We start from the raw sequence: 26,994 nt of genomic DNA on the forward strand, positions 1-26,994 counted from the left end.
GAAATGAAAGGCTGCAAAACAACTTTGCTTAACGTGAACAAAGAACTAAAAACAGGTGCTTATTGCTAAAAAAACCCGGCAACTCCAAGCTTTTCCCAGATGTTGCCATGCTGCTCTGCTGACGAAGCTGCTCTCTGCTCATCGTCAAAGGATGATGCACAGTTCCAAGCATGCAACAGCAGAGCCTGGGTCAGCACCGGAGCAGTCACTCTTAACAGAAACAACTAAAACGTGTGGGCACCTCAAATCATAGGGCCCACTGCCCCCAGGCCCAGTGGGGGCGGCCTCCAAAGAAGCCCTGAGGCTGTCCCCTCTTCATCTTCCACCACCTTTAGTACACAGCCCGGGGGTTCTTGGTGCTGTAGTGTGCCTCGCAGGCAGCGACATACGCAGACTCTGGGAAGAAATCATCGTGGTACTCCGCTAGAAACCTGCAAGAAAAAATGGCCCTGATGACCACCACACGTCACAGAGTCAAAGAGAAATCTTCAACCACGCAAATGGTGCAACTTGTTTTGTTATTAGGAAGAAAAGTGACCATAACCTTGATTTCTAGATACCAATTGCTTTCAGTCCAGACACAGCTTCTAGGCGATTATTTCATCCAAATCCCTCACTTATCATAAGGTATCCAATTATAAACAGAGCCTAAACTCTGTGTGTTAACTGTCTTGAGTACAGAAACATTTCTGTGGAACAATGAACAAATACCAGGAGACTTCAAAATGTTCCTGGAAAATTCCATCATCGGTTAATTTCATTTCCCATTAACTTTCTGAAGCCCCCTTAGAAATGTCTGTGAATACTTCTGGTTTCCTGTTATTAAAGCAAACTATCCAAAGTCACAGATTATGAACTTAATAAATGCCACTTGAGAAACCCACAAGGTTGATGCAAACCAAGTTTAACCCAAATTGAATGTTGTTGTTAAGTGCCATCGAGTCGGTTCTGACCCATAGTGACCCTGTTTCCGAAGAGCAGCTGGTGAGCTTGAACCACCGACCTTGCAGTTCAAACGGCTTTGCAGTCTGGAGCATTAACCCACAGAGCCACCCCAGGACTCCAAATTGAATGTAGTAACTAGCAATACTCTTCTGTATCCTAATTTGTCCTGCTAAAAGATGTTCTAGTCCCAACTTACAGTAGCCAACCACATAAAAGGATGACTGAAATAAAAAGAAGAAAGACGTTGAAACGTGGCCAGGCTCTCAAGACTAAGATGCCTACAAGGCCACTTGACTGGGATTTCCACCAATTTGACAGAACGAGCTTTTCTTCTAACTGGGAGTTGTCCCTTCATAGTCTCTCAGCACGACTGTGTACAAGATTGTATCGCAAACAAAGGCATGGCTTTGTTTGAGGGGAAAGCTGAGAAGTACCTGCTACTTCTGGAATGTGTTTCCAAGAAAATGTTTTAAAGACTAAGTCCATTCATCACCACTCTATGAATGCTTCCATGAAAGCATCTTTTTAAAATGCCAAGACGGATTTCCTAGTCTGGGGTGGCATTCTCCCCTCTCTGGTGACTCCTACTTGATATACACTTGCAGGACCAGGAAAGAGCAAGAGAGAATCAGTCACCTAGACACCTGGGATGGAAGAGGTGAGGAAACTGATCCAAAAGCACCCTTGGGGCACACAGACTGGGTAGGAGGGAGGCACCTCAAGTCAGCAAGCCTCGAGAGGCCCAACCAGCAAGCCAGGGGCAGAATGTGGGCTGAGGGGGGTCAAGTCACACAAGACAGGTTTCTAAAGGTGGCTGGCAAAAGTGGGTGTCAAAGACGACCTGGGAGCCCACGAATACAAATGCCTGTGAGATGACAGATGTCCTAGGAAGCCAGCCATTGAGACCATGGCACTGGCCGAGCAACAGCAGTCAGAGTAGGCAATGTATCTCATTGCTACCAGGCCGATGAGGACAGCATTTCAGGGCACTGTAGGCTCAAGATCACCAACCACTTTGGAAGAAAGCATTTATTCCTTTGTGTATAAACCCATATGCCACTGGGAAGGCAGCGTACAAAGGATTTAGCACAACTCTACAACCAAGACCCTGGAACTGTGCTGTCCGATGGGCCACACACAATTTGAGACAGCTCGGCAAGATGGCTGGCCCCCTAGAGGTACTTACAAAACGACAGTTCCACCTCTTTTAAAATCAAACGTGAGACATTAATACCATTTGATGTGCGATCCCCACAGGCTGAAAATGGCAGCACGAGTCTTAAAAGTCACTGCTACAAACTGTTTTGGTCTACGGTCACCCGCAAGGGTTTATATCAGAACCAAAGACTGGCAAAGCTGTGTGGCTCCCTCTTCCTCCTGGCCCTGGAGAATAAGGAGAGGAAGCCAGAGAGACAGACACAGCTTCCTCTCTCCTGTCCCCACACTCCTCACGTGGGGTAAGAGCCAAGATGCTTTTGTCATGAGAAACAGCAAAGTCTAGAGCACGGGCAAGCAACGTCTGGACCATAGGCCATATAAGACCTGCGAAATCATTTGGTCTGGCCCTGCCAAGGCAACCGCAGTCCCAGCCTTCATATTGCTGTTCCTGTTGAGTGTCGTCAAGTCGATTCCGACTCCTAGCAACCCTGGATAGGGTTTCCAAAGCCATCACATTAGTGGTGAGTTAATTAAATGTTTGACCAAACACAGCAGGCTAATATTTAAGTTGATAATTTTGTATGGCTCATGATGTTAAAAATCTTGACAGAATAAAGGTTCCCCACCTCTGGTCTCAATGGTTTAAAATTAAGAAAGGTGTGCGACAGGGTTGTATTCTTTCACCATACTTATTCAACCTGTATGCTGAGCAAATAATTGAGAAGCTGGGTTCTATGAAAAAAAACATGGCATAAGGATTGGAGGAAGACTCATTAACAACCTGTGATATGCAGATAATACAACCTTGCTTGCTGAAAGTGAAGAGGATTTAAAACATTTACTGATGAAGATCAACGACCATAGCCTTCATTATGGATTGCATTTCAATGTCAAGAAAACAAAAATCCTCACCACTGGACCAACAAACAACATTCTTATCAACGGGGAAAAGACTGAAGTTGTCAAGGACTTCATTCTTCTTGGATCAACTATCAACACTCATGGAAGCAGCAGTCAAGAGATCAAATGACATACTGCATTAGGCAAATCTGCTGCACAAGACCCTTTTCAAGTATTGAAGAGCAAAGATGTCAGCTTGAGGACTAAAGTGCACCGAACCAAACCAAGGCATTGTCAATAAACTCATACGCATGCGAAAGCTGGACAGTGAATAAGGAAGGCTGTAGAAGAATTGATGCCTTTGGATTATGGTGTTGGAGGAGAATATTGAATGTACCATGGGCTGCCAAAAGAACCAACAGATCTAATCTCGGTCAGAGTGCTCCTTGGAGGCCAGGATGGCCAAACTTCGTCTCTCATAGTTCGGACATATTGTCAGGAGGGACCAGTCACTGGAGAAGGATATCATGTTCGGTAAGCTGGAGTGTCAGAGAAAAAGAGGAAGACCCCCAGCAAGAAGGATTGGCAAAGTGGCAGCATCAATGGGCTCAAGTGTGGCAACCATTGTGAGGTTGGTCCAGGACCAGGCAGTGTTTCGCTCTGCTGTGCATAGGGTCACAATGACTCGGTACCGACTTAATGGCACCTAACAACAACCACCACCACCTCTGTCTAGAGGAAAACAAATGTGTTTGAAGAAAATTGTCATTTCTGTGTACCGTCAAGTCATAGCAGCAACCCCATGTAACAATATCAAACTAAGCACCCCACTGGGTTTCCCAGCTGTTATGTTTATGGGAGCAGATCACCAGCTCTTTTCTCCTACTTCACTGTTGCACTACTGCAATTAGCACAAACATGCTCAAAACAGGCAACATCTAATCTATTAATTACTTACCTTTGATTGGTTGATGATGCACGGAGGGGGACTGTAACCATGGCAATAAAATGATATATGATAGGATGAATGTAAAGCTAATGTTCTCCCATGTAAACTATCACATCATTCACAATAAAACATTAAAAAAAACACCTCAGCACAGACCAGCAGACATTTTTCTTCACATGATAGTAAACCCAAAATCCAGCCTGGAGGTGCTAGCAGTGATGCCAGCTCATGGATGGACAACAAATAAAAGTCCACTGCTGAAGGTTATCCAAGTCACACGGGAGGTGGCCAAAGGCATATCTGAGACAGTTCTAACATTACCTCAGAAAAAGATCAAAGTGCTTCAGTAAAGCCTTCAAATTCTTCTCAGAAAAAGACATCTTTCCAAGGATTTCTGGAAGTTTTACTGCATTGGGGAACAAAAACAGGGCAAAAGAATTACAGTTTCACAACTTCTAACCAGTGCAGCACCCACTCAGAAGCTATCTGTTGCTGCTTTAACCACCCAGTGACAGAAATAAACATTCTCATTACCAAACAAAACCGCTCAGTCAGGGAAGGCAGGAGTGGTACCCACTGCCATTGAGTAGTCGGTACCACACATAGCAACTAACTCTGCAGGGCAGATTACAACTGCCCCAGAGAGTTTCCAAGGCTGTAAATCTTTACTGAAGCAGATGGCCACAGCTTTCTCCCTCAGAGGGGCTGGTGGGTTCAAACTGCCAGTCTTTCAGTTACCAGCTGAGTGCCTGGTCACTGCAACACCAGGGCCCCCTAGACTAGTGGTACATATAACAAAAGCCCACTCTGTGTGGAACATGATTCACTCAGTGCCTGTTCTCTGAAGAGACCTCCTTTCCGTGGTCTTAGGCCCACAAATGACCCATCAGGTGGATACCTGCAGCCAAACTCACAAAATGCGCAGACACTGATGAGGACATTCAATGCACAAGACAGGATGACAGGAAAAAGGAGCCAGAACATCTTACCGAATAATCGCAGCAGATGCTGTGAGCCATAAATGTAAGAGGGTGGAGGCGGCTGGTCACCTGGGGGGAAATTGTCGGGGACCAGTTTCCAGGAGAGGACCTGTGAAAAGTACAGATTGATGCTTTCATTAGTGCATCCTGAACATGTCACGACAACCAGTGTTGTGATGAAGTGCCCAGATACTAATCAACTAGTCCGCAGTTTGAACCCACCAGCCACTCTGCAGGAAAAAGATGGACAGCCAGCTTCTGTGCAGACGACAGAGGGCAGCCTTGGAAACTCCAGGGAGCACTGCACTCTCTCCTGTCAGAATCGACTCCACGGCAGTGGGGTTAGGCTTGGATGACCTCAAGTTGGCAGACAGATGTGGAAGGTCATGTTCCCACCCCCAGCTCCCACCCCAGACACCCTGGGAGGACTTCATGGTTGAACCAAGAAATGGGAGGTAACTGGCAACATTCAAGATGGGAGTTACTAAGCCACCACTGACTTCCTATGTGGGCCATCTACAGATATGGGACCACAGGACAAGATTAGGGCTACTGGACAGGGAAGTACAATTGACACTTGTCACATGGGTACAATATTATTATATGAGGGGCTTCACAAAGTTCAGGGAAAATTTTCCAGATCTTTTCACTACATTTTCCACAAACACAAACTTTTCAAAGCCCCCCTCATATAAATACAGCAAAAATGTTACATGCTCAAATCTTTTTTTTTTTTTTTTTTATGTTTTATTGTGAATTCTGTGATCATTTATATGGGAGAACATTAGGTTTACATTCATCCTATCATATATCGTTTCATTGCCATGGTTACAATCCCCTCCATGCATCATCAACCAAGCAAAAGAACATACACTACAAGCCTGCCCCCCGGTCGTCAGCACACAGCCCCTCTCCCTCTCTGTGTCTAAAGTCCCCAACTGCTCCATCTCTCCACGTCATCGTCTCTGCCTCCATCTCAGGCATCACTGCTTCTCTGGGCAGGGTCCCGCTCTCGCTCTTCTCCCTTAATGGTCCCAGGGACCTCTGCTCTTAGGCTGAAAAGTTAATCACTCCCCTCCTTGCTACAAAACGTCTACCTTTACATTTCCAACCCTCACAATCAGTCCTGATAACAATTATTCACTATTGGATCACAAGAGACCTATCCGCATTTCATTTCATCAGCCCCGCCTAGACAGATTGGATACTACTCACTGGAGATTCTACCTTCCTCCACACCCTCTGGATCTAGGTTCCCTCTTGAAAGCTTGTAAGCCAATCATTCCTTGCCTTTGTAGGCCCCCCCCATTTTGGGTAGCTAATGTCCAAGTTGCCCATCCCTGTCTACTCTGTGTATGGAGGGGGTGGGAATGATTCTTGCTGTAAGGATTCATAGGTCAAGGTCATCAAATTGAGGCTCAATTCTTAAAGTGCAAAAATAAGTATTTGTCTTCCATGTAGTTTATATTTCTATATATATTTGAGTTTTCCACTATAATTTTGTTTACAAAATCCATTTTGCCTTCTAAACCAATTCTAGCCAGATCCCTCTTGCTCACCAACGTGGGACACTGCTAAGCAGCTAAATATGAGGACAATACATGGATGTAGAGGGGAAGCTATGTCACTATATCAGAATCACACCAACTTATAAAAATAATGCAAGTCTGAGGAAAATAGAACATAGATTATGGAAATCAATGCTTTCCCAATTCTGAACAACGATGCACTATCAATAGCTGCTTGGGTCCTTTAGCACCTTCTCCCTTGAAAAACTGGCCACATTCAAAGAATGAAACAATGAAAAGTAACCCAACCCAATGCCAAGGAACAATGTGTCTGAATTGTTGAAGCGGAATCTAATTTGCTATGTAAACTTTCATCTAAAACACAAATGTTCCCAAATAAAGGAACCCAAAGATGGTTCTAGTAATACAGTAAAGTCCATGAAAGCCAGAACCCGTGTATCGTGGAAACCTGTCAGAGACTGAAAATGTAAATATTTCCCACTAAAAATTGTGATAGGAAAGTACTAAGACTGTCCTTCATCAAAGGTGGAAGGCGACTTGCCAGATCGGGAAAAACATGGCAACTCCGGCTCAGCCAGGTACCACTGTACTGCTATCGTTCCTGTGAAGTGAGATTTGCTATGGGCACTAAGTGGACGTCTTTAACCTGTTGAATTGACGAACTCGCCTTCACACCTCAGAGCCGATTTTTCTTGTCCTTCAGGTTGAGTTTCAGACCTAACTCTGGCCATGGGTAAAGTGGGAGCTTTCCCTAGAGACGCATCAACTATCTGTCGACTGGATCCAAAGTCTACCTGACTATAGTCGCAGCCTGTGCTTTGCGGGACTTGCCAAGTTTAAAAACAGGAGGGCCTGAGGAAACCCTCTGTCAGACGCATCAGGAAGATGCAAAATCAGAACCAAATCAAAAGTCAGCTAGATCCTGGGGATGAATTTATAAAACACAGTGTTAGGAGCGAATGTTCCTTTCCTTGCCACCTCTGGACTCTGGCATGGACTGCTGTGTCCCCACCCAGCCTTCTGTGCTGACGCTTGGGAACCACAGTGAACGTGCAGTTCACTGGATGCCTGGACACAAAAGCAGGTCACTCAGAGTCCTGGTGTGACACTGTAGGATAAGCACTGGACTGCTAACAACAAGGTCAATGGTTCAAAACTACCAACCACTCCTCAGAAACCCTATATAGGGTCTCATTGGCACTTAACAACAACTAGTTATTAAGTGAAACCCCCTCCCTCCCTCCCTCCATTTTACATTTCAATGCAGTACCTGATCTCTTCAGTGGTTTATTATAGGTCTTTAATACAATGGGCTTCCCACCTGGGGTATTCCTGGGAATGCCCTATGGATACTAACTAGAAATATCTAGGTCCAGACCCTGGAAATAAAGTGACAGGGTCACCTGGGTGCCAAAGCCTAGTTAGGCACCATAGCTATGAAGGCGGCACAGAGGGGAGTGGGGTCATCAGGATCTCATGAATTTAAAATATTTAGCAAAATCACCTTTTTTTTTTTTCAGCTTGCAGCTATACCCTCAACCACGAGATGGCGCCCAAGCACTGCTGACTGTATTAGGCGAGACCCAAGTTACGTGAAATTTCAAATGTCAAGATTTTCCTTAAATAATCGAATACAATGGGGCTTCAAAAATGCTCATGGAAAATTTCATTCTCTTTTCATCCATTTCTCCATGAATTTTTTGAAGCCCCCTAGTAAATCCTGCAGCAGTACCTTCATAGCTGGTGAATTGGGCTATTAGGTGCTAGCGTTCCTAACTTCCCCTCTAGACCCACTGTACCACAACTGGGACGCCTTCTAGCTTCTATAAGCAGATGGCCAAGTACAGCCTACGTGGGGGCTAAATCCAACTCAAGTTCTGCAAACAGCTGTTACATTTTTAAACTCAACCCAAATGTGATGGCTGGAACTGTGGTTGCCTTGGCAAGGTTAAACCAAATGATTTCACGGGCCTTATACGGCCGTGGGCCGCACATTCCACACCCCTAAATTAAAGTAACAGATGATTTTACTTACGGTTGAACCCTTAATCATTTTCATATCTGAAGAACTAAAAACTCAAATGTTCCAAAGAATCATGGCAACAATGTTGTGACTAGCCACCACCTTACAACTCTTCAGGACACTGTGATGTCCTCCCATGGGAATTCACCACAAAACAGTGGCAGATCTTACCGTCAAATCACAAGGTAAGTTTTTAAAAAATGTTTTCAGTGAGACAGGATCATCAGGGAGGAACATCAGGCCAGAGTTGATTACCTCATTTATTTCATTATTCCGTCTCCCTTCAAAGCCAGCAAACGCAGCACTTGCTTCCTTGCTGGGGGTCACAGGAATGGGGGACGATGACCCGCTATGCACCGGCGTTTCTGCAAACAAGAACGATGCACTCACTCATCTGTAACCCATGTCGGCTGAACCCAAGCCCACCATCGAGACCCTGGTCACAAGCTGAGCACACAGCACAAAGCAGTTCAGAGAAAATAATTTTTAACAAAATGATAAAAGACAGAATCTAGACTGTTATTTAGACAGAAAAAAAGGAATACTCTGACATGGACGGGAGTCCTGGTGTGACACTGTAGGCTCAGCACTGAAAGACTGGTAAGGCAAATCCATCAGTCGCTCCTCGGAAACCCTGTACAGGGTTGCTATGAGTCAGAACTGATTCGATGACACTAACAACAACAACAACATGACATGAATGAGCACTGAGGTAAAGAAGTCAGCTGTTAGGGCTCCATCCACAGGAAATGGCCACATGGACAGATTTGTGGCTGCCCATGGTTGGGAAGAGGGAAGAATGGGGAGTGCTTGCTCATTGTTAGGGGGATGGAGGGGGAAAAGATGATGCTCTAGAATTGACTGTGGTGATGGTTACACAACTTTGAACATACTCAAAACCACTGAATTGTATACTTCAAACAGGTTCATTGTCTGGTCTGTGGATTATAGTCAAACAAAACTGAAAAATGAAAAGCACCTGATTATTAAAAAGGATTCTATAAAGCATATTGTCTCTTTTTTAAATACATCTTTGTGGTTTGTTTCAATCCACAGGAACTTGTCAAGCACCTCTGCCTCCATGGCAAACTCCTAACTGGAGATGGCGGTGAGACATCAGTGAATGTGGGGCAAGACTTCATGCCCCGGAACCCTTCACTGCCAATACCACTGACAGGCCGGAAGGGTCTTGAAGGGGTTAGTCAGGAAGACTAGGGTGAGGGAGAACTGTCGCTGGGAGAATACTCCAGATTTCATCTGTGAGCCTCCAAGTCCTAAGATGGGCCAAACTCCAAACCCTGATTTCCTGCTGGGGACTTGACCCCAGCTCACAGCAGCCCTACAGGGCAGACCCACCCTGAGCGCCGGTCCTCTACTGGGACTGTGGCTCTAAATGGAATGGCAGGGCTACAAGAGGCAGAGGCCAAACACACATCACACTGCATTAGTGGCAGAACACTTAGGGAGAGGGCTTCTAAGGTTTTTACACAAATAACTAGCAGTAAGTAAGTGTTTTCTGTGTTTTGCATTTTTGCAAACCAGGCAACCCCTTATACACTTTTCCTAGGAGTGCAATGCACATTATACATGCATACACATTATATAGGTGGGCATATTATAGCAAAACAATACAGTATTTGCTGTGTAGGTTGAACAGCCATACTTTAATTTACTTGGGGAAATGCTTGGTTAGTGTGTGCTTTGAGACCTAATTTTAGCTTTCAGCCTAAATGTATCCAATCTAATGATTTATTGTTTTAACATGAATAGGTTTTAATGTTAAGTCTAGGGAATATATTAAGCGTCTTTCATTGAAACTAAGAGTTAGTTTCTTGGGTGACTTCTGACCATCCATCCATGAGGAGCTTTTTGAAAATGACAGAACTCTGAAAGGTTCTTAGCCATGTCCCATGCCCAAGCACTATGGTTTCGCTTTACAAGAAATGTCAACTAGGCTTGGAGTCTGTGAGGACTACGCTTCAGGTAAACTCGCAATACTCCTCCCTCTTCTGGAGCCAGGGGCAGACCCAAAATTACATACATTTTGCAAAAAATTGTCAACTCTTCCATAATCTGTTCTATTTCAACTGCAGCTGGGAATCAGGGCGAGCAAACCTGATGGGTTGGGTTGGGGCTGAGATAAGGTGGGAAAGGACCCTGTCATCCTGACAGCTCTCGCTGTATGGCAAAATGCAACTTTCAAAATTAAATTTCAGAATGGAGACAACTGATGCAAACACAACAAAACAAAAAACAAAACCAATCCTGGAGAACAGCTCTTCCTGGAAGCTTTGCAAAGACCGCCACAAAGACTTACAGTCTCAGGAGCCCTATACAGAGTCGCTGAGTCAGAAACCACTTGATGGCACAGAGTTTGATTTGGGGTCATACAAAACAATGGATTTCAGTAATTCCATCTGCGCAAAAGAAAGGGTAGAGGCCAAAACCAAACTCACTGCTGAGATGATCCCAACTCAGCAACCCTGTAGAACTACTCATAGAGTTTCCAAGGCTGTAAATCGTTACAGAAGCAGACTGCATTATCTTTCTCCCACAAAGCAGTTGGTGGGCTCAATCCACACACTCTTTGGTTAGCAGCCAAGAGCTTCACCACAGCACCACCAGGACTCCTGTGGTTGTTATTGTTAAGTGCCATGGATTCAGTTCTGGTTCATAGAGATCCTACATACGGTTTTCAAAGAGCAGCTGGTGGGTTTGAATGGCCAACCTTGTGGTTACCAGTCTAGTGCTGATGCTACAGCTCCACACCAGGACACAGCTCAATCCCGGCCCCACCATTTCTCCAGCGGGCAATCTTTCCAAGCCCCTCCCTTTACCCCGAGAGTACAGTTCCCCCCCCCCCCCCCCCCAGCACTCTGACCACGTTAACAGAATCACCCTGTTGTACTCATGTGCGTGTGAACTGGGCACAAAGCCTGGCACAGACAAGAGCACAATACAGAGATCTGCTCATCCTGGCAGGGTGCTGCCCCACCTGGGAGTCTACCTACTCTTTTCCAGGTGCAGGAACAGCTTGGGCATGGTGGCAGATGAGTCCTGTGGCCGGCGCTTTGGCTGAGGTGACGCACTACTCTCAGATAGCCGGTCACAGTTGGAGCTGTGGCGTGTGGAGCGCCTCAGAGATTGCAAAGCTTCCGGCTCAGCTTTGCGCCTCTTGGGTGTGGCTGCTTCCCCTGCAGTCGGCTGGCTCTCGGTGGACTGTGGAGTGGATGGATTCAACAAGGGCGGGCTCGGAGACAGCTCCTCCTGGCTCCTAAGGAGAACAGGGGAGAGTTTTCACCCATGACCACAACCATAGAATTCTTCCAAAACGTGGACACGTTCTCACACGGCTCTCGTAACAGAACAGTTACCAAACTCTTAACTCCAAGAGGATGACATGTCTTCAATTCAAATGTGTGCCAACACAAATCTTTTTTCTAAGAGAGTAACTAAATACACACAATCACTTTTCATTTCTTCACTACCTCAGAGAGGTACGCTGCCCTAAGAGAAGGCAAGTCCCATTCTGCTTGTTTGACAGCAGTCATTATTGGCTCAGGGACATCTGGCAATATTGAGGTCTTTCTGGTTGCCACAGCTGAGAAGTTTTTTGTGTGTGTGTTGGTGGGGGCGGGCGGCTACTGGCAGCTGGCAGGCAGAGGTCAGGCATACTGCTCTACATCCTACAATGCATAGGACAGCATCTACCAAAAAGTACTATCCAGCCCCAAAATGTCACTAGGGTAGAGCCTGAGAAGCGATGGTCTAGAGAAGAAGAGCAGATTCCATCAGACAGTAACACCCAGCAGTGCAAGAAGAAACCACAAGTGTCGGGCAGCTGTGGAAACAGAGTCCTCCCTAGACATTTGGACTCTCAAGCTCTGGACTTCAACATAGCTCCCCAGCAATTCTCACAGACCTGCAACCTGGGGTGGAGCCCACATGTAGGAAAGGAAGAAAGAAGGCAACCAAAGTAGGTGGAAAAGAGATGGAAGCAAAGCACAGAGAAGTGTTGGTGTGTGTCAACAGTGGATGATCAGAAGGAAGGTGATCTGCGCACTTGCAGATATGAGTTTGGTCAAGTGGTCAGGGCAGTATGAAGCCAGATGGTAAGAACAGAGGAGATGGATGAATAGAAACACTGAGAATAAACTGTTCTCAGCAAGAGATAATGAAGGAGGAAGATAATGGTACTAGCTTCTAGAAGGTTAAGATAAAGTCTTAAGTTGGGTTGGGGTTTCCCCACCCCCAAAGACTAGTGATTTCCACTAGTTTATTCACTAAGGGAAGGAAGTAGGATGCCCTAGAGGGAGAAGGGAAATGACCTTCACTGCAAGCCAGCTGTGACCAGCCCTGGAGGAACTCTCATTTCACAAGACTTGCCCCACACAGCAGATGCTCATTCCAGTGTGCACATGGGGGCTCAAAATAACTTCTCTGAGGCACCCCAATATGTGAAGGAGCTCAGTTCACACCATCTTCCACCCTTCTGCACCCCACCTCCCTCCGTCTACCTCAGAGAAACAGGGTCCCACTACATGCTCCATGCTTCACTGAGAAAATTTCTCAAAGCCACTGAAAAGTGAATGATGTCTTCACAGAGTGAGGAAGAAGGAAGACCCCTGGCCCCTGGTGTCAGCACCTTTCACTCTTTCCAGCTACACAGCATCAGACTGTCATCTTCCAAACAAGACTGAACTACGTGTTTGCTGCAATCAGGGGCAGACAGCAGGCTCTCTAACTTACCTGGCGGTGCTTGTGGCACTTTCCTTAATCGGAAGGAAAAACTTGGATGAAGTCACCTTTTTATACTGAGCTTGCTCATATGGATAGAGCAAAACCAATGGGAGCGTGTAATCGAAGGTTATTCTTAATCCATCCACCATCTCCTTACAAAGGTCCACACTGAGGGGAAACAACAAGACAATACTGTAATACTGATGTATGCACTCCATCTTCACCATAAAGTCCCACACCTTTAATAAGGCACGGTGTTAAACCTTACCCAGACCCGCATACAGCATGGAATGGGTGTGCAGATGCCAACGAGAAAATAGTCAGATATCAAAGTGGACCTGCTATAGAAAGTACATAGTACTTTTTTTTTTTGTTTCCCACCCTTCACACAAAGGAAAGCGTTCAATGCCGATGAGATGATGCGGCTGGGCCAGATGTGCAGCCAGAGATGGGGAGGCCCCAACCACTGGGAGCTGACAGCTGGCTGCCTCTGTGAACTATGGGATATCTTTCCATTCCAAGAACCGCACTTTCAGATTTGCTGCAAGGCAGCATGTTAGGAATGATTTCTCTGACCACAAGAAGCAGCTGCTTGTAAAGCAAGCTTTGATACAATTGTCATGGGTCATTGTGATATTTCTAAAGAAAAGAGTTTGAACCCTCGATTACAGCTAGGCCATGTGGGAGGCAGTGCACACTCTCAGTGCATCCAGACCAGAAACCTAAATGTGGTCCAAAGATCTTAGAAAAGTAGCCATATTTTGAGAAATATGAATAGTGCTTTTAAGGACAACCAGTTTTACCTTCTGGAGCCACCAGGGTCAAGATGTGATTGTATTGGAGCGAAAAGAATATTCCCACCACTGATAGCTATCACCCAAACACATGCCAGTGGTTACCGAGTCGGCAAAGAATGGCCCTTGAGTAACAATCCATTATGACAACTACAGGGGGAAACTACTTAAGAATAAAGGTCCAGAAGTCAGAGGGCCTAACTGGGGAGAAGACCCTAAAAGACCAGCTGAAGGCATAAAGAAGCCTGGAATGGAAGGGAAAAGTCAAGCACATCAGAGATGGGAAGGCACAGCTTACGCGCAATCTTCTAGGAGAATCAGTATCTCCAGTTAGTATGAGTTCAGTCAGAATCTCAGTGAGATTTTGGATGATAAAAGGACACGTTTTAAGTCATAAGGAAGTCCTGGTGTGGCACTGCAGAATAATGCAAACCCACCAGCTGCTCCTCAAAAACCCTGGACAGGGTCACCATGAGCAGAAAGAGACTCGAAGGCACTCAACAACCACAACAAAGGTACGCAGAAGGTTCAAAGACAGCCAAGGACCTCACTAAAAAGAGGAGGGGCACTTCCTTATGAGGTATGACAAGGTGCTGGGAAGCAAGTGTGATGCAAACAGTATCCCCCACATAAAAACGCACTCCAATGAACCAAGTGAACTGGAAAAGGGAAAGATGGCAATTCAATGGGAAGGGAGCATATGGTTTTCAAAAACCCTGTCCACAACACTGACCCACCTTAGCCGTAAACACAAATCGGACCCCTCTCGCACGTATAGGAAAGTTCCCAATGAACCAATGATCTAAATGACTTTTTTTTTTTTTTTAAATTAACCTCAAAGAGAGCAAAGGGGCCCTTGGTTAGACATTGGACTACTAACTGTAAGGTCAGTAGTTCAACCCTGAAGAAAGGTGAGGTCATCTGCTCTCGTAAAAAGTTACTTACACAGGTCTGGTGAAACGGTGGGGATAAGAGTTTTATGATTCAACAGTAATTGTTGTCATGATGAATTGTGACTGCCACAACTACGAAGGTAGAAGTTTTATGACAAAACAAGGGGGGAGCAGTTAATCTTACAATTCAGGAACAGATGACCCTAGGACCATCAAGGGAGAAAAGCATGAGCAGAATTTGGGAGCCTATCCAGAGAAGCAGCGACACCAGAGATGGAAGCAGAGATGAGGACATGGAGAGAGAGAGCATCTGAGGACTCTAGACTCATAGAAAGAGAAAGGCTGTGTGCTAGCAGCCAGGAGGCAGGCTCGCAGAATGTGTCCTTTGATAGTGTAAATTATTATATTTGTCTGAGTGTTTTTGTGTACATCCCCCCGCCCCCGCAAACAAAACAAAACCAGCAGAGGGAATAGAAGCAAATACTGTTGAATGATGATGTATAGATGATGCAGTCATTGCAATGAATGAAATATAATAGGATGAGTGTAAAACCGATGTTCTCCCATGTAAACTACTACTCAATTCACAATAAAAATCAACTTTATGGAGTTGTTCTACTCTGTCCTAGAAAGCTGCTCTGAATCAACACTGACGACAGCAGCAGATGAAAAGAGAGAGAGAAAACAACCTAGAAGCTATCAAGAAAGAAAGACTCAGACACTGTCCTATAAAAAAGGCTGATATTATATATAACACGGTTTACAAAGATAATCTTCTACATCCTACTTTGGTGAGGAGCAACTGGGATCTTAAAAGCTTGTGAGCGGCCAACTAAAGTCATCTCTTGATCCTTTCCTGTGTGGAGGAAAGACAAGTGAGGAAAACTGAAGTTAGTTGGAAACAATGGGACCACATGAATCTCAGTCTCAGAACTAGCTGGGGCCCGGCTCCCACAACCAACTACTCTGAAAGGGGTCACATTAGAAGGTCCTGGATAGAGTGCGAGAAAATGGGGAACAAAACTCAAAATCATAAAAAAAAAGACCAGGCTTTGTGGTCAGAACTGAAGGAGACCTGAGATTATGGCCTTTGGCCACTCTTCAAGTCTGAAACTAAACTTACCCTCGTGGCTCAATTTTCCATTGAGTCAAACAGTACATAGGTATATAGGGGGTCTAACCACACTAGGGAGGTACGTACACCACAGAATGGTCAACCAATTGAGATCAAAAGGACAGTATTTACCGAAGGACAAAATTCAGAGGGATTGGGAAAGGAGGAGGAATAGAAACAAGTAGTATAGGAAGCAAGTCAGCTAAGTGAGGTTACAACGAGGGGATTGCAATCACTGCCATAATACAAAGTATATGATTTATTGACTGTAAAACTGATGATCTGCTCTGTAAACCTTCACTCAACTCACAATAAAAAAAATTTAAGAAAATGAATGGAATTTTTCCATGAACTTTTGCAAGTTCCCTTGTGCTAGCTGGCCCTTTATAAAAGAGGTCTGGCACTGCCTGATTTGTCAATGTCCTCTTGGAAGACATCAGACTAGCAGATGGGGCTGGGTTTGGCAGGCCACAGTCTCTCTCACAACTACTCAACTCTGCTGTCACGTGGTAAAAGCAGTCATGGACACCCTGTAAGACAAGAACAGATAACAGGTCCAACTTTTGCTGGAGTTTACCATTCCCTTGGACTAACTCATGGGCTAGCCATAAAACAGGGCGTATCATGACGTAAAAACAAAACAGAGCCACACCATAATGCAGAGTTCTTTCTCTGCCCTATGAAGTAAACACTCGCAGACAAATATGAGTCCAGTATAAATCTACTGATGTAAGTGATACCTCATACATTAAAAAAAACAAACAAACAATAAAATAACCTCCATATTTAGATTGGGAGTGTGGTGGCTCCAAGGATAAGCATTGGACTGAAAACCACCAGGTCAATGGTTTGATAGTAGCCACTCCACGGGAGAAAGATGTGCCGTCTCGGAAATGCTATACAGGGTCACTATGAGTCAGGACTGACTTGATGCCACTTAACAAGAACATTTGGATTGGGAGCACAGTGGCTCTGTATGATAAAGTACTAGACTGTGGACCACAGGGCATCGGTTCAAGCCCACCAGCCACTCCAGAGGAGAAAGATGAGGCTTTTTGCTCCCACGGAGATGCATAGCTTTGGAAATCCTATACAAGTGCACCATGAGCTGGAGCCGACACTTCATGGCACTTAACCACACTGACGTTTCAAATTACATGATTGTACAAAATTAGTTACAGGGAGAGTAAGGAAAGGAAAACCAACTAAAGCTGAACTAAAAGCGAAAGGATAAGTAGCGCATTATCCTAATCGACCACGGAACACATCATACTATCTTATATTACAGTGAAATATCTGAGAGCCGGACCTTGTCGGGACTGCCTTGTTTTTCTGGGTCTCACAAATTTTCCACCTTTGACAGGGTGCAGGCTTTCCACTTTTCTATCACTCGTTTTAGTGGAAAACACTGGAATTTTCCTTCTATGACAAGTTTCTGCCTTCCACAGGTTCCTGCTTTTGCAGGTTGTACAATATGCCATGTAAAAATTAAACATACACATAAAGGCTGAGAAGGGAACAAAGATAAAGAAGAATTTTAATATTCTGATTTGACTACAGGTCAGGTCTATGGGCAATTTTTACTAGGATGGCTGGGATTTTGAAGAATGTCTGCAATAACAATAAATAGGAAAAAAAAAATAGAAAAAAATCTATTGTGGTGGGCTGTCTCTCTAAAATTGATCAGGTTAAAGCTAGACTTGAGTGTTGGAAATTACCAACGCCTTATGCTCTCATTTTCCCATTTATAAAGAACCAAAAAACTCAATCACACTGCTGTTGAGTCCATGCCACCTGACAATGCCCCTATAGGGTAGCGTTGAATTGCTCCACACGATGTGTAAGATTGTGATCTTCACAAACACAGACTGCCACAGCTTCCTCCCACTTATAAGAGCAGTGTGTCTCAATGACCCCAAGGATCTCTTGCAGCTCTATTTTTCCTATCCCCTAGCTTACAAGCGAAAAGAAGAAAACAGAGCAAGTGACCGTGAAGAGAAAGTAAACAAAATAAATGAAATGGAGCAATTGGTCTAATTGAAGTCACTTCTCTAAGACACTAGGAGAGATTACCCGAGGACAAAGTTCACAAGGGTTAGGAAACAAGGAGGAATAGAAACAGGAAACATGGAGAGGAAATGCAGTAAGTGATGTTACATTGTGGGGATTGCAATCAATGACATGAAACGACACAGGCATAGACTAGTGAGTGGATGACTGAGCTGCTCTGCAAACCTTCACCCAATTCACAATAAAAAGTCATTTAAAAAAGGACACAAAGCGAGGACCAGGTCACGCCAAAGACTCACTTCTTTTCTGCAGGGATGTAATGCACGTTCATGTTGACGTGTGGTATGACATGGTGGTGACGAGGTCTTTCATTGGCTGAAAAGGCTGCATTGATAGCAAAATGCTTCACGTAGGATTCCAAAATGGTGATGATGTTGGTCTGGCATGGAAGTTTCACTAACTGTTAACAAAATCAGACACATGTGATGTAAACATTTCATTGTCTAGATCATTCCAAGAAAAAGCAATCATGTCTATGTTGCTTCTTTAACACAAAAATAAAGGAATCGAGCCAATTCTGTTCAAATAACCTGTAACCCACTGCTGTCAGGTTGATTCTGACTCAAGGTACCTCTCCAGGAGAGAGAACTGCCACGTAGGGCCTCTGAGGCTGGAAGTCTTTGTGGAAACAGACTGCCTCATCTAGCTCCAGCCAAGTGGCCGGTTGATTTGAACCATCAGCCTTTTGATGAGCAGCTGATGACTTAACCATTGCACCAGAAGGGCTCCTCTAAGAAGTCCAGTTTCTTAAAGGCAATACGGTCAAGTACACGGTTTATATTTCTTCTCCTGATTATAACTTCATTCATCTTTCAAGTATATAGATGCAGGGGTTCTCTTTGTTAGAGACCCGTTAGAGTGTGTGGAGCTTCTAAAAAATACCCTGGCCAGCCCCCACCCTGGTCATTAGAGTCATAACTTCTTGATGGGAGTCCAGGGATAGGAATTTGGGGACTTGCCCTAGGTAGCTGGGGCAGGGGAGTGCTGGCGAGGACTGTGCTGGTGTGGCGTTTAAGCCGCTGCAACAGCACCAGGGACAGAGGACTGTCAACCCGGCCTAAGCACACCAACGACAAACAGTTCATTCCTCAAAGCATCACAACTGCTTTCCAGCCTGTGCCTGTAAACTATGGCTAAGCAACCCGTCTCAGGAAGCCTCTTGGTCTGACTGGGTTTGCCTCACAAACCCGCTTCCTCCTGTTAATATAGTAGCAATCGTCCTCCAGCTTCTTCTTCAAAACCTCAGGAATGTCGATACTTATCGGCCTTTCGTCCATTTCCCTTCTGGTGTGCAGCTCCGGCTCTTCTTTCTGCAACATCACAAGGCCAGGCTTCACTGTTTCAAACTGCAACCGAGGCTACAGCCCCAAAGAACCGTCCCATGGGCACCGCCTCTGACACAGACCCAGGGATTCTCAGGCCACACCAAACAGACGGTGCCACGTGTTCTAAAGGAAAAGCACTTAGCGCTAGATGGGCGTCCTGGTGGGCACTGTACGAGAGGCACAAGGGCTAGGTCTGCACTTTCAATGCACCAACCACTCCTCAGAAATCCTATACAGGCTTGTTACGAGTCGGAATTGACTAGATGGCATTTCACATCAACAACAAGCATTGCTGTATTGCAAATGCTTCGCTTTTCTGCCCCATTTAAGCTCAGGCTCAGGCTTGATGGTAACTGAAGGGCAGCAGAAGACGCCTGGACAACTGCTCTGCTATCAAGTGGATTCCGACACTGAAGGACACGCAGGACACAGTAGCACTGCCCCCTGGGGTTTCCGGGGCTGTGACTCGTCATGGAAGCAGACAGCCTAATCTTTCTCCCATGGAGTGGCTGGTGGGTTCAAACCACTGACCTTTCTGTTAGCAGTAAAACACTTAATTCTGATACATCATGCCATTTAAAAAAAGGAACTATTATTATGAAAATGAAGTTGGATATTTCGTGAGAAAGGAAAGGAAATTTTATCATTTGCAAAAACATTCTGTGGGAACAGCCACTGAAAGACTACAACTTCTTGTTGTTAAATTCCGCCCAGTGGGTTCTAACTCATAGCGATGCTATATAGTTTCTGAGGAGTGGCTGATGGGTTTGAACCACCAACCTTGCCATTAGTAGTCCAATGTTTATCCTACAGGGCTACACCAGGACCCTAAAGAGCTGCTTTTCTTTAAAGATCAAGTAACAGTGTAGATTTGGCAAAACATGGTATTTTTAGAAAATACTTCACAACTGGAGAATACTGACTTCACTACTAAAACACACATCAAAGAGAGAGCATTTTGACAATAAATGGCTTTGTACCGCTTCGTTCTTTTCTTCGGTGTCACTTTCTTCACTTATTTCCTCATCTGTCTCCTCACTGCTGTCATCAGAGGAACTGCTTATTGCTGAGGAAAACAAGGCAGCCTCCATCAGACTTCACCTGACAGGCTGTAACTGGGAGCAATATAGCAGGCAGCCTACAGTAAACAAAACAGATTCTAAACCTTGCCCAACCCCAATCAATTTCTTCTGGAAATCTAACATCCACTTCAATGGACGTAAAAAACCCACACAAGCTCATGATCACAAAGTGCTTTGTCAACTAGGATCTTAGTGTTTTCTGCCTCATTCATAAGTGGGACCACAGTCCAGGAAGTGTCCCCAAGAGAAAACACAAGAAGTCCCCATGAGGGGGCAGAATAAAGATACTAGCTGTGAAAGCAGCCACTCTGAGATGGGTCCTGACAGGATCTCAAAATGACAGTGATTGCTACTTTCATCGGCCAAATTCAAAAGGGGCAAATGTATATATACATAATGAGCTTAATTTGTTTCCCAATCTCTAACGCCCATGAATTTTCCCATCAGCCCTGGAGAATCAAAAGACAAGAGAACCTTCCTTTAGCCAAAGAAAACCATTAGGCAAGACACCGTACAGTTTTCAGCATTTTCATCTTTTTCTTCAACAGGGAGGCTTTTTAAAACTGAGTCGACACCAGGGAGCCTGCAGCGCTTCTTCTTTCTTCCCTTTCTTCTGTTAAAAATAAATAAATGCATAAATAAGCCCACCTGAAAGGAATTTTGACCCTGACCAGCATGGGTCTTGATATAAAACACAAGATAAATTCAACAATGAATCTTGAACACTTGGCAGATGATGCTGAACATACTGTAATTCTTTAGAACACAAGCAACTCTTCACTCACTCATTTTAAATATATAAGTTACATCATTTAATAAACCACAGTGGTTACGAATCGGGCTGCGAACCTTAAGGTCAGCGGTTCGAAACTAGCAGCCGCTCTGCGGGAGAAAGATGAGGCTTTCTACTACCGTAAAGATTTACACCCTCGGAAACCCTGTACAGGGTCGCTATGGGTCGGAACCGACTCGATGGCACTTAACAACAACAACATATTGTTTTGTTAACTCTGTGCCCTACAATTCCAACCACTAAGAGGAAACACACTCAGTAACATTTATGACAGGACTGTTGTTTTCTTACAGACGCGCTACAGCCTTTCTTGCCAATTTACGCTGTAATCTTCGGTTTTCATCGGTGTCTCGAAGCACATGATCTTCACCTGCCCACCTATCCCAGCTGATGGAGCAGGAAAAGGCAGAAAATGGCAAAATCAGTATTTGAATAGGGTCCAACACTTTAAAATCACAAACAAGGCACAATTCAAAGTGGAAAAAGTCAGTCCTTCAGACACAAAAAGAAAGTGGGCCTTCCAAAATGACTCAGAGAGATACAAATATAATCGTCTTCAAAATAATCATTCCTTAGAACCCGGCAAAACTTGATAACAAAGCAAAACAAACAAATTTTTCCCCAAGTGCTTCTCAAGCATCCTCAAACGTGCACTGTCCCTGTGTGCCCATGATGATTTGTCTCTATTTCAGCTTAACATGCACACTTACCTTCTGTTCCAACCATTAAAATGGATCAGATATTCTGGGATCTTTCTTCCTTTTTCGTCTTTGCCAACAATAACATCGACAATCTGAAACCAGGAAAAATTACCCCCAAGTGACAGAACATACAGGATAGTAGAAACTAGATCAGGAAAACGAGGCCGTACTCCATTTGTCCAAAAAAAGAAAAGCTTTCTCTCCTTTTTTAGCCTGAGAGCTGGGTTGAAACATTTTCCCTTTCAATTCCATTTTTTTTTTTTTTTTTTTTTCTGAGTGGATGCCTCAAAATAGGAAGCATCGGACCAACATCCTTGTGATTGGTAGCTGAGCTTGAGATAGGGCAAAGCTTTAGAAGCCATTGGCTAGCGAATCTGCCACTAACGAGAGTCCTAGCCACACAAAAGGGCTGTAGCTCTGGGGCTTTAGGGAATTGTAGTCCTGTGACTGTGGTGTGCAGGGCAAGGCTGGCTAGAGATGCCTCCATCCCAACCTGCTGTATCCTCAGAGCCACGCTTCGCGACTCGGGGTGGGGGTGGCGATTTGGGGGTTGGGAGAGGAGGGAGACCTCGAGAAAGAGGTTGCAGGGATGTGACCTGAAAGTCAAATAAGCACTGACTGCAGACCCTGAGGTGGTCCCTAGGGACAAGGCCACCGGAGGGCCGCACCTGTCACTGGCAGTCCCACCCCCCGGGCGCTAAGATGGCTCTCCTTCGGGTTCTGGGCCTGCTCTGTCTATGGCGTACACTCGTTCCTCCCAGTAGCAGGACCAGGAGCGCCGAATGGGGTTCAGCCGAGCGAAAACTCTCAGGTGGACAGCCTGGGGCTGGACTCGACTCAGAAAAGCCTTCAGGAACTGAAGGCGGAAATGGTGGAAGGCCCTGAAAGGCAAGGAGCAACCTGGCCCTCGGGGCGGAGGGAGAGGTCGGGTCCTCCACTAGACTGGGGTGGGTGACGTAGCGAGTGGGGGCCCAGCGGTGAAGTGCTGTGGATTAGGACCTGGGTCCGTCGGTCAGGACGTCCCACAGGAAGCCAAGCCGCGCCGGGCCATGCAGAAAGGAGAGCCTTAACCTGAGGGAGAGGCCGGCCGGCGAAAGGCCGCCACAACGTACGGCCAGCGCCGTTGTCGCGAGCATAGAACACGCGCTAGACCCTAGCCTAGCAACGTATCACGCGCCTGCGCAGTCCCGCGCTGAACGTCAGCGGAAGTGTCCCAGCCCCTAGTCCCAGGCAGAGGCCCGCGAGCGCCACCTGCCGCCCTTCCGCGCACTGCAGGCTGAAGAGCCGCCGGCCAGCGGCGCCCGGGGCCCCGCTGCTGTCCCATGGCCGAGGGGCCGCCTCCTGCGCCCGCCGCCCAGCCCGGTCCCCGCCCGCGCCTCCTCCCTGCCCCCCCGCCCCGCGGCAGCACCTTGGCATCATAAAGGACTCGCGCCTTGGTGGGGTCAGGCTCGAAGCACAGCACTTTCTCCCCTGAGTGGAATTTAAATTTCATGCCCTCACTCGAGCTCATTTGCTCATCGTGGCGGAGAGAGAGACTCCGGGCGGGAGGAGCGCGCGGCGCGGGGGGGAGGGGATGGTGGGGGTGGGGCAGCCGCAAGGGCGGGGACACGCGGAGTCCCGGGCGCCCCGCCCTCTCCTCGTCCCGCCCGCCTCCCCGCCACCGGGCCGCCCCCCTCGCTGCGACCGGAGCGCGTGCCCGCGGTGGCCCGGGTGGTCCAGGCGGGCTGCAGTGGGGGGCTCGCGTAATATCCCCAGTGGTCAGGGAGGGCTGCGGCAGGGAGCTCCCGCAGTGTCCCTGGGGTCGGGGGTAGGGAGTGCTACAGTGGCATCGCGCAGTGTCCTCCACCCCCGGTCCCTTCCCGGTCCGGGCGTACAGCAGCAGGAAACTCCCACAGTGTCCTTGGAGTCAGTGCGGGCTGCGACGGGGGCGCGTGCAGCGTCCCCCAAGTTCTGGGCGGTTCACAGCGGGGAGAACCCATAGTGTCCCGGCATCTGGGCGGGCTGTGGCGGACGCGCGCGCAGTGTGCCCCGAGTTCAGGGCGGGCGGCGGCGGGGAGCGCCCGTAGTGTCCTCGGGGTCAAGACGGACTGCGGCGGGGGGCTGCGCCTGGACCGGGGCTTCCGGCCGGCGGTCGCCTCCGCCCGCGCCTGGGAAAGGTGGCGGAGGCGGGGCTGCGGAGCAAGAGTCCCCTGGGCCTCCAGGCTGCGTCCACGTGTGCGAGGGGGCATTCACCGACACATTCTCCGGCCAGGGGATCGCCCCCTGTTCCAAGGGGTTCGGCGTGCAGCCGCAAAGGGTGCCCTTCCTCCGGAAAGCGCGCACTCTCAGGCCCAAGGACCGGGCAATCTGCAGCCCGCGGGAAGTAAGCCCAGCCCTGAAACTTGCCCTCTTCTGCCTCGCTGAGGCTGACTGGGTAGTCGGAGTCTGCCCTCTCTCAGCTCCCTGAGAGCTGGGAGAAGGCTGAGCGCCGCCGGAGTGACCAATCCGGGAGGTCGTTGTGTGTAGATGCACTGGAGCCTTGGGCGAGGGAAGAAGGGTACTCTGGGCAGAACAGAGAGCCCAGAGGTAGGTTTGGGGAGAGGTCAGGTGGCAGCCCCTGGGAACAGTGCGAGAGAGGCCTGTGAGTAGTTAATATCCAAGACCTCCTCCTTCAGGGTTTGTCTTCTGCAGTAGATCCAAAACTCCCGCACAGCGGCAACACTGTGGGAGCCCGGGACTAGCTGCACATAGGCGGTGCCTAGTAACTATTTCTAAACGAATGGCGAGAGATAAGAGACGCTCCAGAAGCATACTTGTTAAGGGCTGTCCAGTGGGTTCCTACTCATAGCGACCTCTGTATAGAGATTCTGATGAGCACCTGGTGGATTTGAACCTACGACCTAGGGGTTAGCAGTCCATTGCTTATCCTAGAACGCCACACCAGGACTGGTTGGTTAGTTTTGTTTGTTTGTTTCTTATTGAGCACAAGAAAAATCTGTGGACAGTGGAGTTACTAGATTAAGATGGTAACCCTTTTCTAAAGTCCAAGCTGTAGCCAGTTCACATTCCCTACTCCTTTCTTGCCTCCAGAAATTGGCACTAGCCTCACCCTGTCCATTCCCCTGCACGAAGATTCCTGGGACACCTTACCAAGAGAAAATCCTCAGAACACTGCTTCCTCCGTCCTTGCATTTACTGCTTGCTCTGTAATAAAATTGATAGTCTTTTCCCAAAATGGTAAGCTCCAAGAAGCTGGGGCATGTAATTTAGTTCATTATTGTATATGGTTGGCACACATTTTTTGTTGCTCTTATTGTGGTAAACATAGGGAACAAAATATTTGCCATTTCAACAATCTTCACATGTACAGTTCAGTGACATTAATTAAATGTGTTCATCATGTTATTCAGCCATCACCATTCCTGAATGTTTCCATCATGGGTAACAGTTCCCAAAGTGTTGTGTCTTCCTTCCCCCCTCCCTCCCAGCCATCCCAATATTTGTATAATGAGTGAATGAACAGATTACAGATTAATGAACCGGAATCACAATAATTCAATTGCTTGTGAAGGGGGAGAAGGAGAGAGAGATGTCTTGTCTCCCTCCTCTTTCACAGAAGGGAGATGTCTGGCACCCAGGTTCTCGGGGAAGGATTTGAGTGAGTGGTGGCTGCATTGTCCAGAATAAAGGTCATCAGAGGAGGGACAGATCTGGGAAGCCAGGGCTCAAAGCAGAATTCCTCCCAGAGACTCTTCACAGAGATGGGCTTTCTCAAGGACCAGGAGAGGAGCTGATGGCAGTGTTCCCATAGATGGCCAGGGAGCTGGGGGGCTCAGGGGTGTGTGTGTGTGCTATAAACCCTAACTAGAGACTGGCCTGTTTTCATTTTTCTGGCCCATGAATAGCAGGTTCCTCTTCAGGAGCTCTGGTAGCATAGTGATTACAAATCGGGCTGCTAATCTCACGGTCAGCAGTTCAAAACTCCCAGCTGTTCTGCGGGAGAAAGATGAGGCTTTCTGCTCCCATAAAGATTTACAGCCTCGGAAACCCTGTACAGGATCTCTATGAGTCAGAACTGACCCCACGGCATATAACAACAACAGATTTTCATGGGCAAGGTTCCAGATGCTTTCTTTTTGTTTCTTTTCATGTCTTCTCCCTGTCCCCCTGAAAAGCATGCAGAAAAAAGGAATCGAAAAATCTGTTGGAGACTTGCTTTCTTTATTTCCTGGGGCTGCCGTAACAAAATGCCACAAAGGAGCTAGTTTTAAAGAGCAGACTGCAGACTCACGGTTGTGGAAGCGAAGAGACTGGATTCAGGTGCTGGCTGGCTGAATTGCCTCTGTTTTCTAGTAACCGTCCACAATCCTGGCCGTTTTCCTTCCTGCATTGTCACGTCTAGTGATTCACAGGGAACATGGTGGCTCTGTAGGATAAGCACGGGACAGTGAACCACTGGTTCAAACCCACCATCAGCTCCTTGGATACCCTATACAAGGTTGTTATGAGTCAGAACAGACTCAACGGCACTTAATCACAATTACAACAAGTGAACTACAAGACTGGAGGTTCGAGCCCACCAGCCACCCCACAGGAAAAAAATTAGACTTTTTGCTCCTGTAAATATTTAAGAAGCCTTGGAAACCCCATACAAGGTCGCTCGGAGTTGGAACTGACTCGAAGGCACTTAATACTTGCATATACACACAGTGATTAACAACCACAAACATCCTGCTCATACCTCATCTGCAGTTGTAGAGCTGAGTTATCAGCAGTTAGAATGATGTTTATGGCTGATGATGGTGATATTTTACAAGCTGGAGCTGGACTACAGATTGGTTTTTCTATGGGTCTTGTGTCACGATTGGTGGTTGGGTGCCTTTGAACCAGTAGTACACATTCAAGATGAAATAGTCTTTAGTGAAAGTAGGCTAACCCTAATCCCTGCTTCTGATGTAGTTTCTACTGGAATCCATATTTTAAGTTCTAGACAAGCATTCAAGGAACTTCTGACACAGTCCATTTACATATTGTTGTTGTTGTTGTTAAGTGCCATGGAGTCAGTTCCGACCCATATCG

General features: G+C 46.7%; 1 protein-coding gene across 2 annotated transcripts; it reads right to left on the reverse strand.

Annotated features, from left to right (window-relative positions):
- Positions 1-331: 331 nt before the first annotated feature.
- MSL3 (male-specific lethal 3 homolog (Drosophila)) lies at positions 332-23,446 on the reverse strand. 2 transcript variants are annotated; one of them, XM_006835633.1, is made up of 13 exons: positions 23,345-23,446; positions 21,946-22,028; positions 21,527-21,622; positions 20,958-21,055; positions 20,341-20,426; positions 19,223-19,345; positions 18,275-18,435; positions 13,174-13,332; positions 11,436-11,698; positions 8,680-8,789; positions 4,882-4,981; positions 4,214-4,298; positions 332-431 (listed from the first exon to the last, which is right to left on the reverse strand). In XM_006835633.1, exons 1-13 carry the CDS (start codon positions 23,444-23,446, stop codon positions 332-334), a joined length of 1,566 nt encoding a protein of 521 aa, XP_006835696.1. The 2 variants fall into 2 exon arrangements, with proteins under 2 accessions (XP_006835696.1, XP_006835697.1); XM_006835634.1 differs by lacking the exons at positions 20,341-20,426; positions 21,527-21,622; positions 21,946-22,028; positions 23,345-23,446 and having other exon boundaries at positions 20,958-20,975.
- Positions 23,447-26,994: the final 3,548 nt, after the last annotated feature.

This window comes from Chrysochloris asiatica, unplaced genomic scaffold (genome assembly GCF_000296735.1).
Source record: "Chrysochloris asiatica unplaced genomic scaffold, ChrAsi1.0 scaffold00018, whole genome shotgun sequence".
In the NCBI taxonomy this organism is placed as follows: Eukaryota; Metazoa; Chordata; class Mammalia; order Afrosoricida; family Chrysochloridae; genus Chrysochloris; species Chrysochloris asiatica.

Coding starts and splice junctions, on each gene's coding strand:
- MSL3 (XM_006835633.1), bottom strand. CDS start 23,446: ATGAGCTCGAGTGAGGGCATGAAATTTAAATTCCACTCAGGGGAGAAA. Junction 13,333..18,274: donor TACATCCCTGCAGAAAAGAA/GTGAGTCTTTGG, acceptor GTTTCCCCTCAG/TGTGGACCTTTGTAAGGAGA. Junction 432..4,213: donor CACTTTGATCTTTTTCTGAG/GTAATGTTAGAA, acceptor TTTTTCTTGCAG/GTTTCTAGCGGAGTACCACG.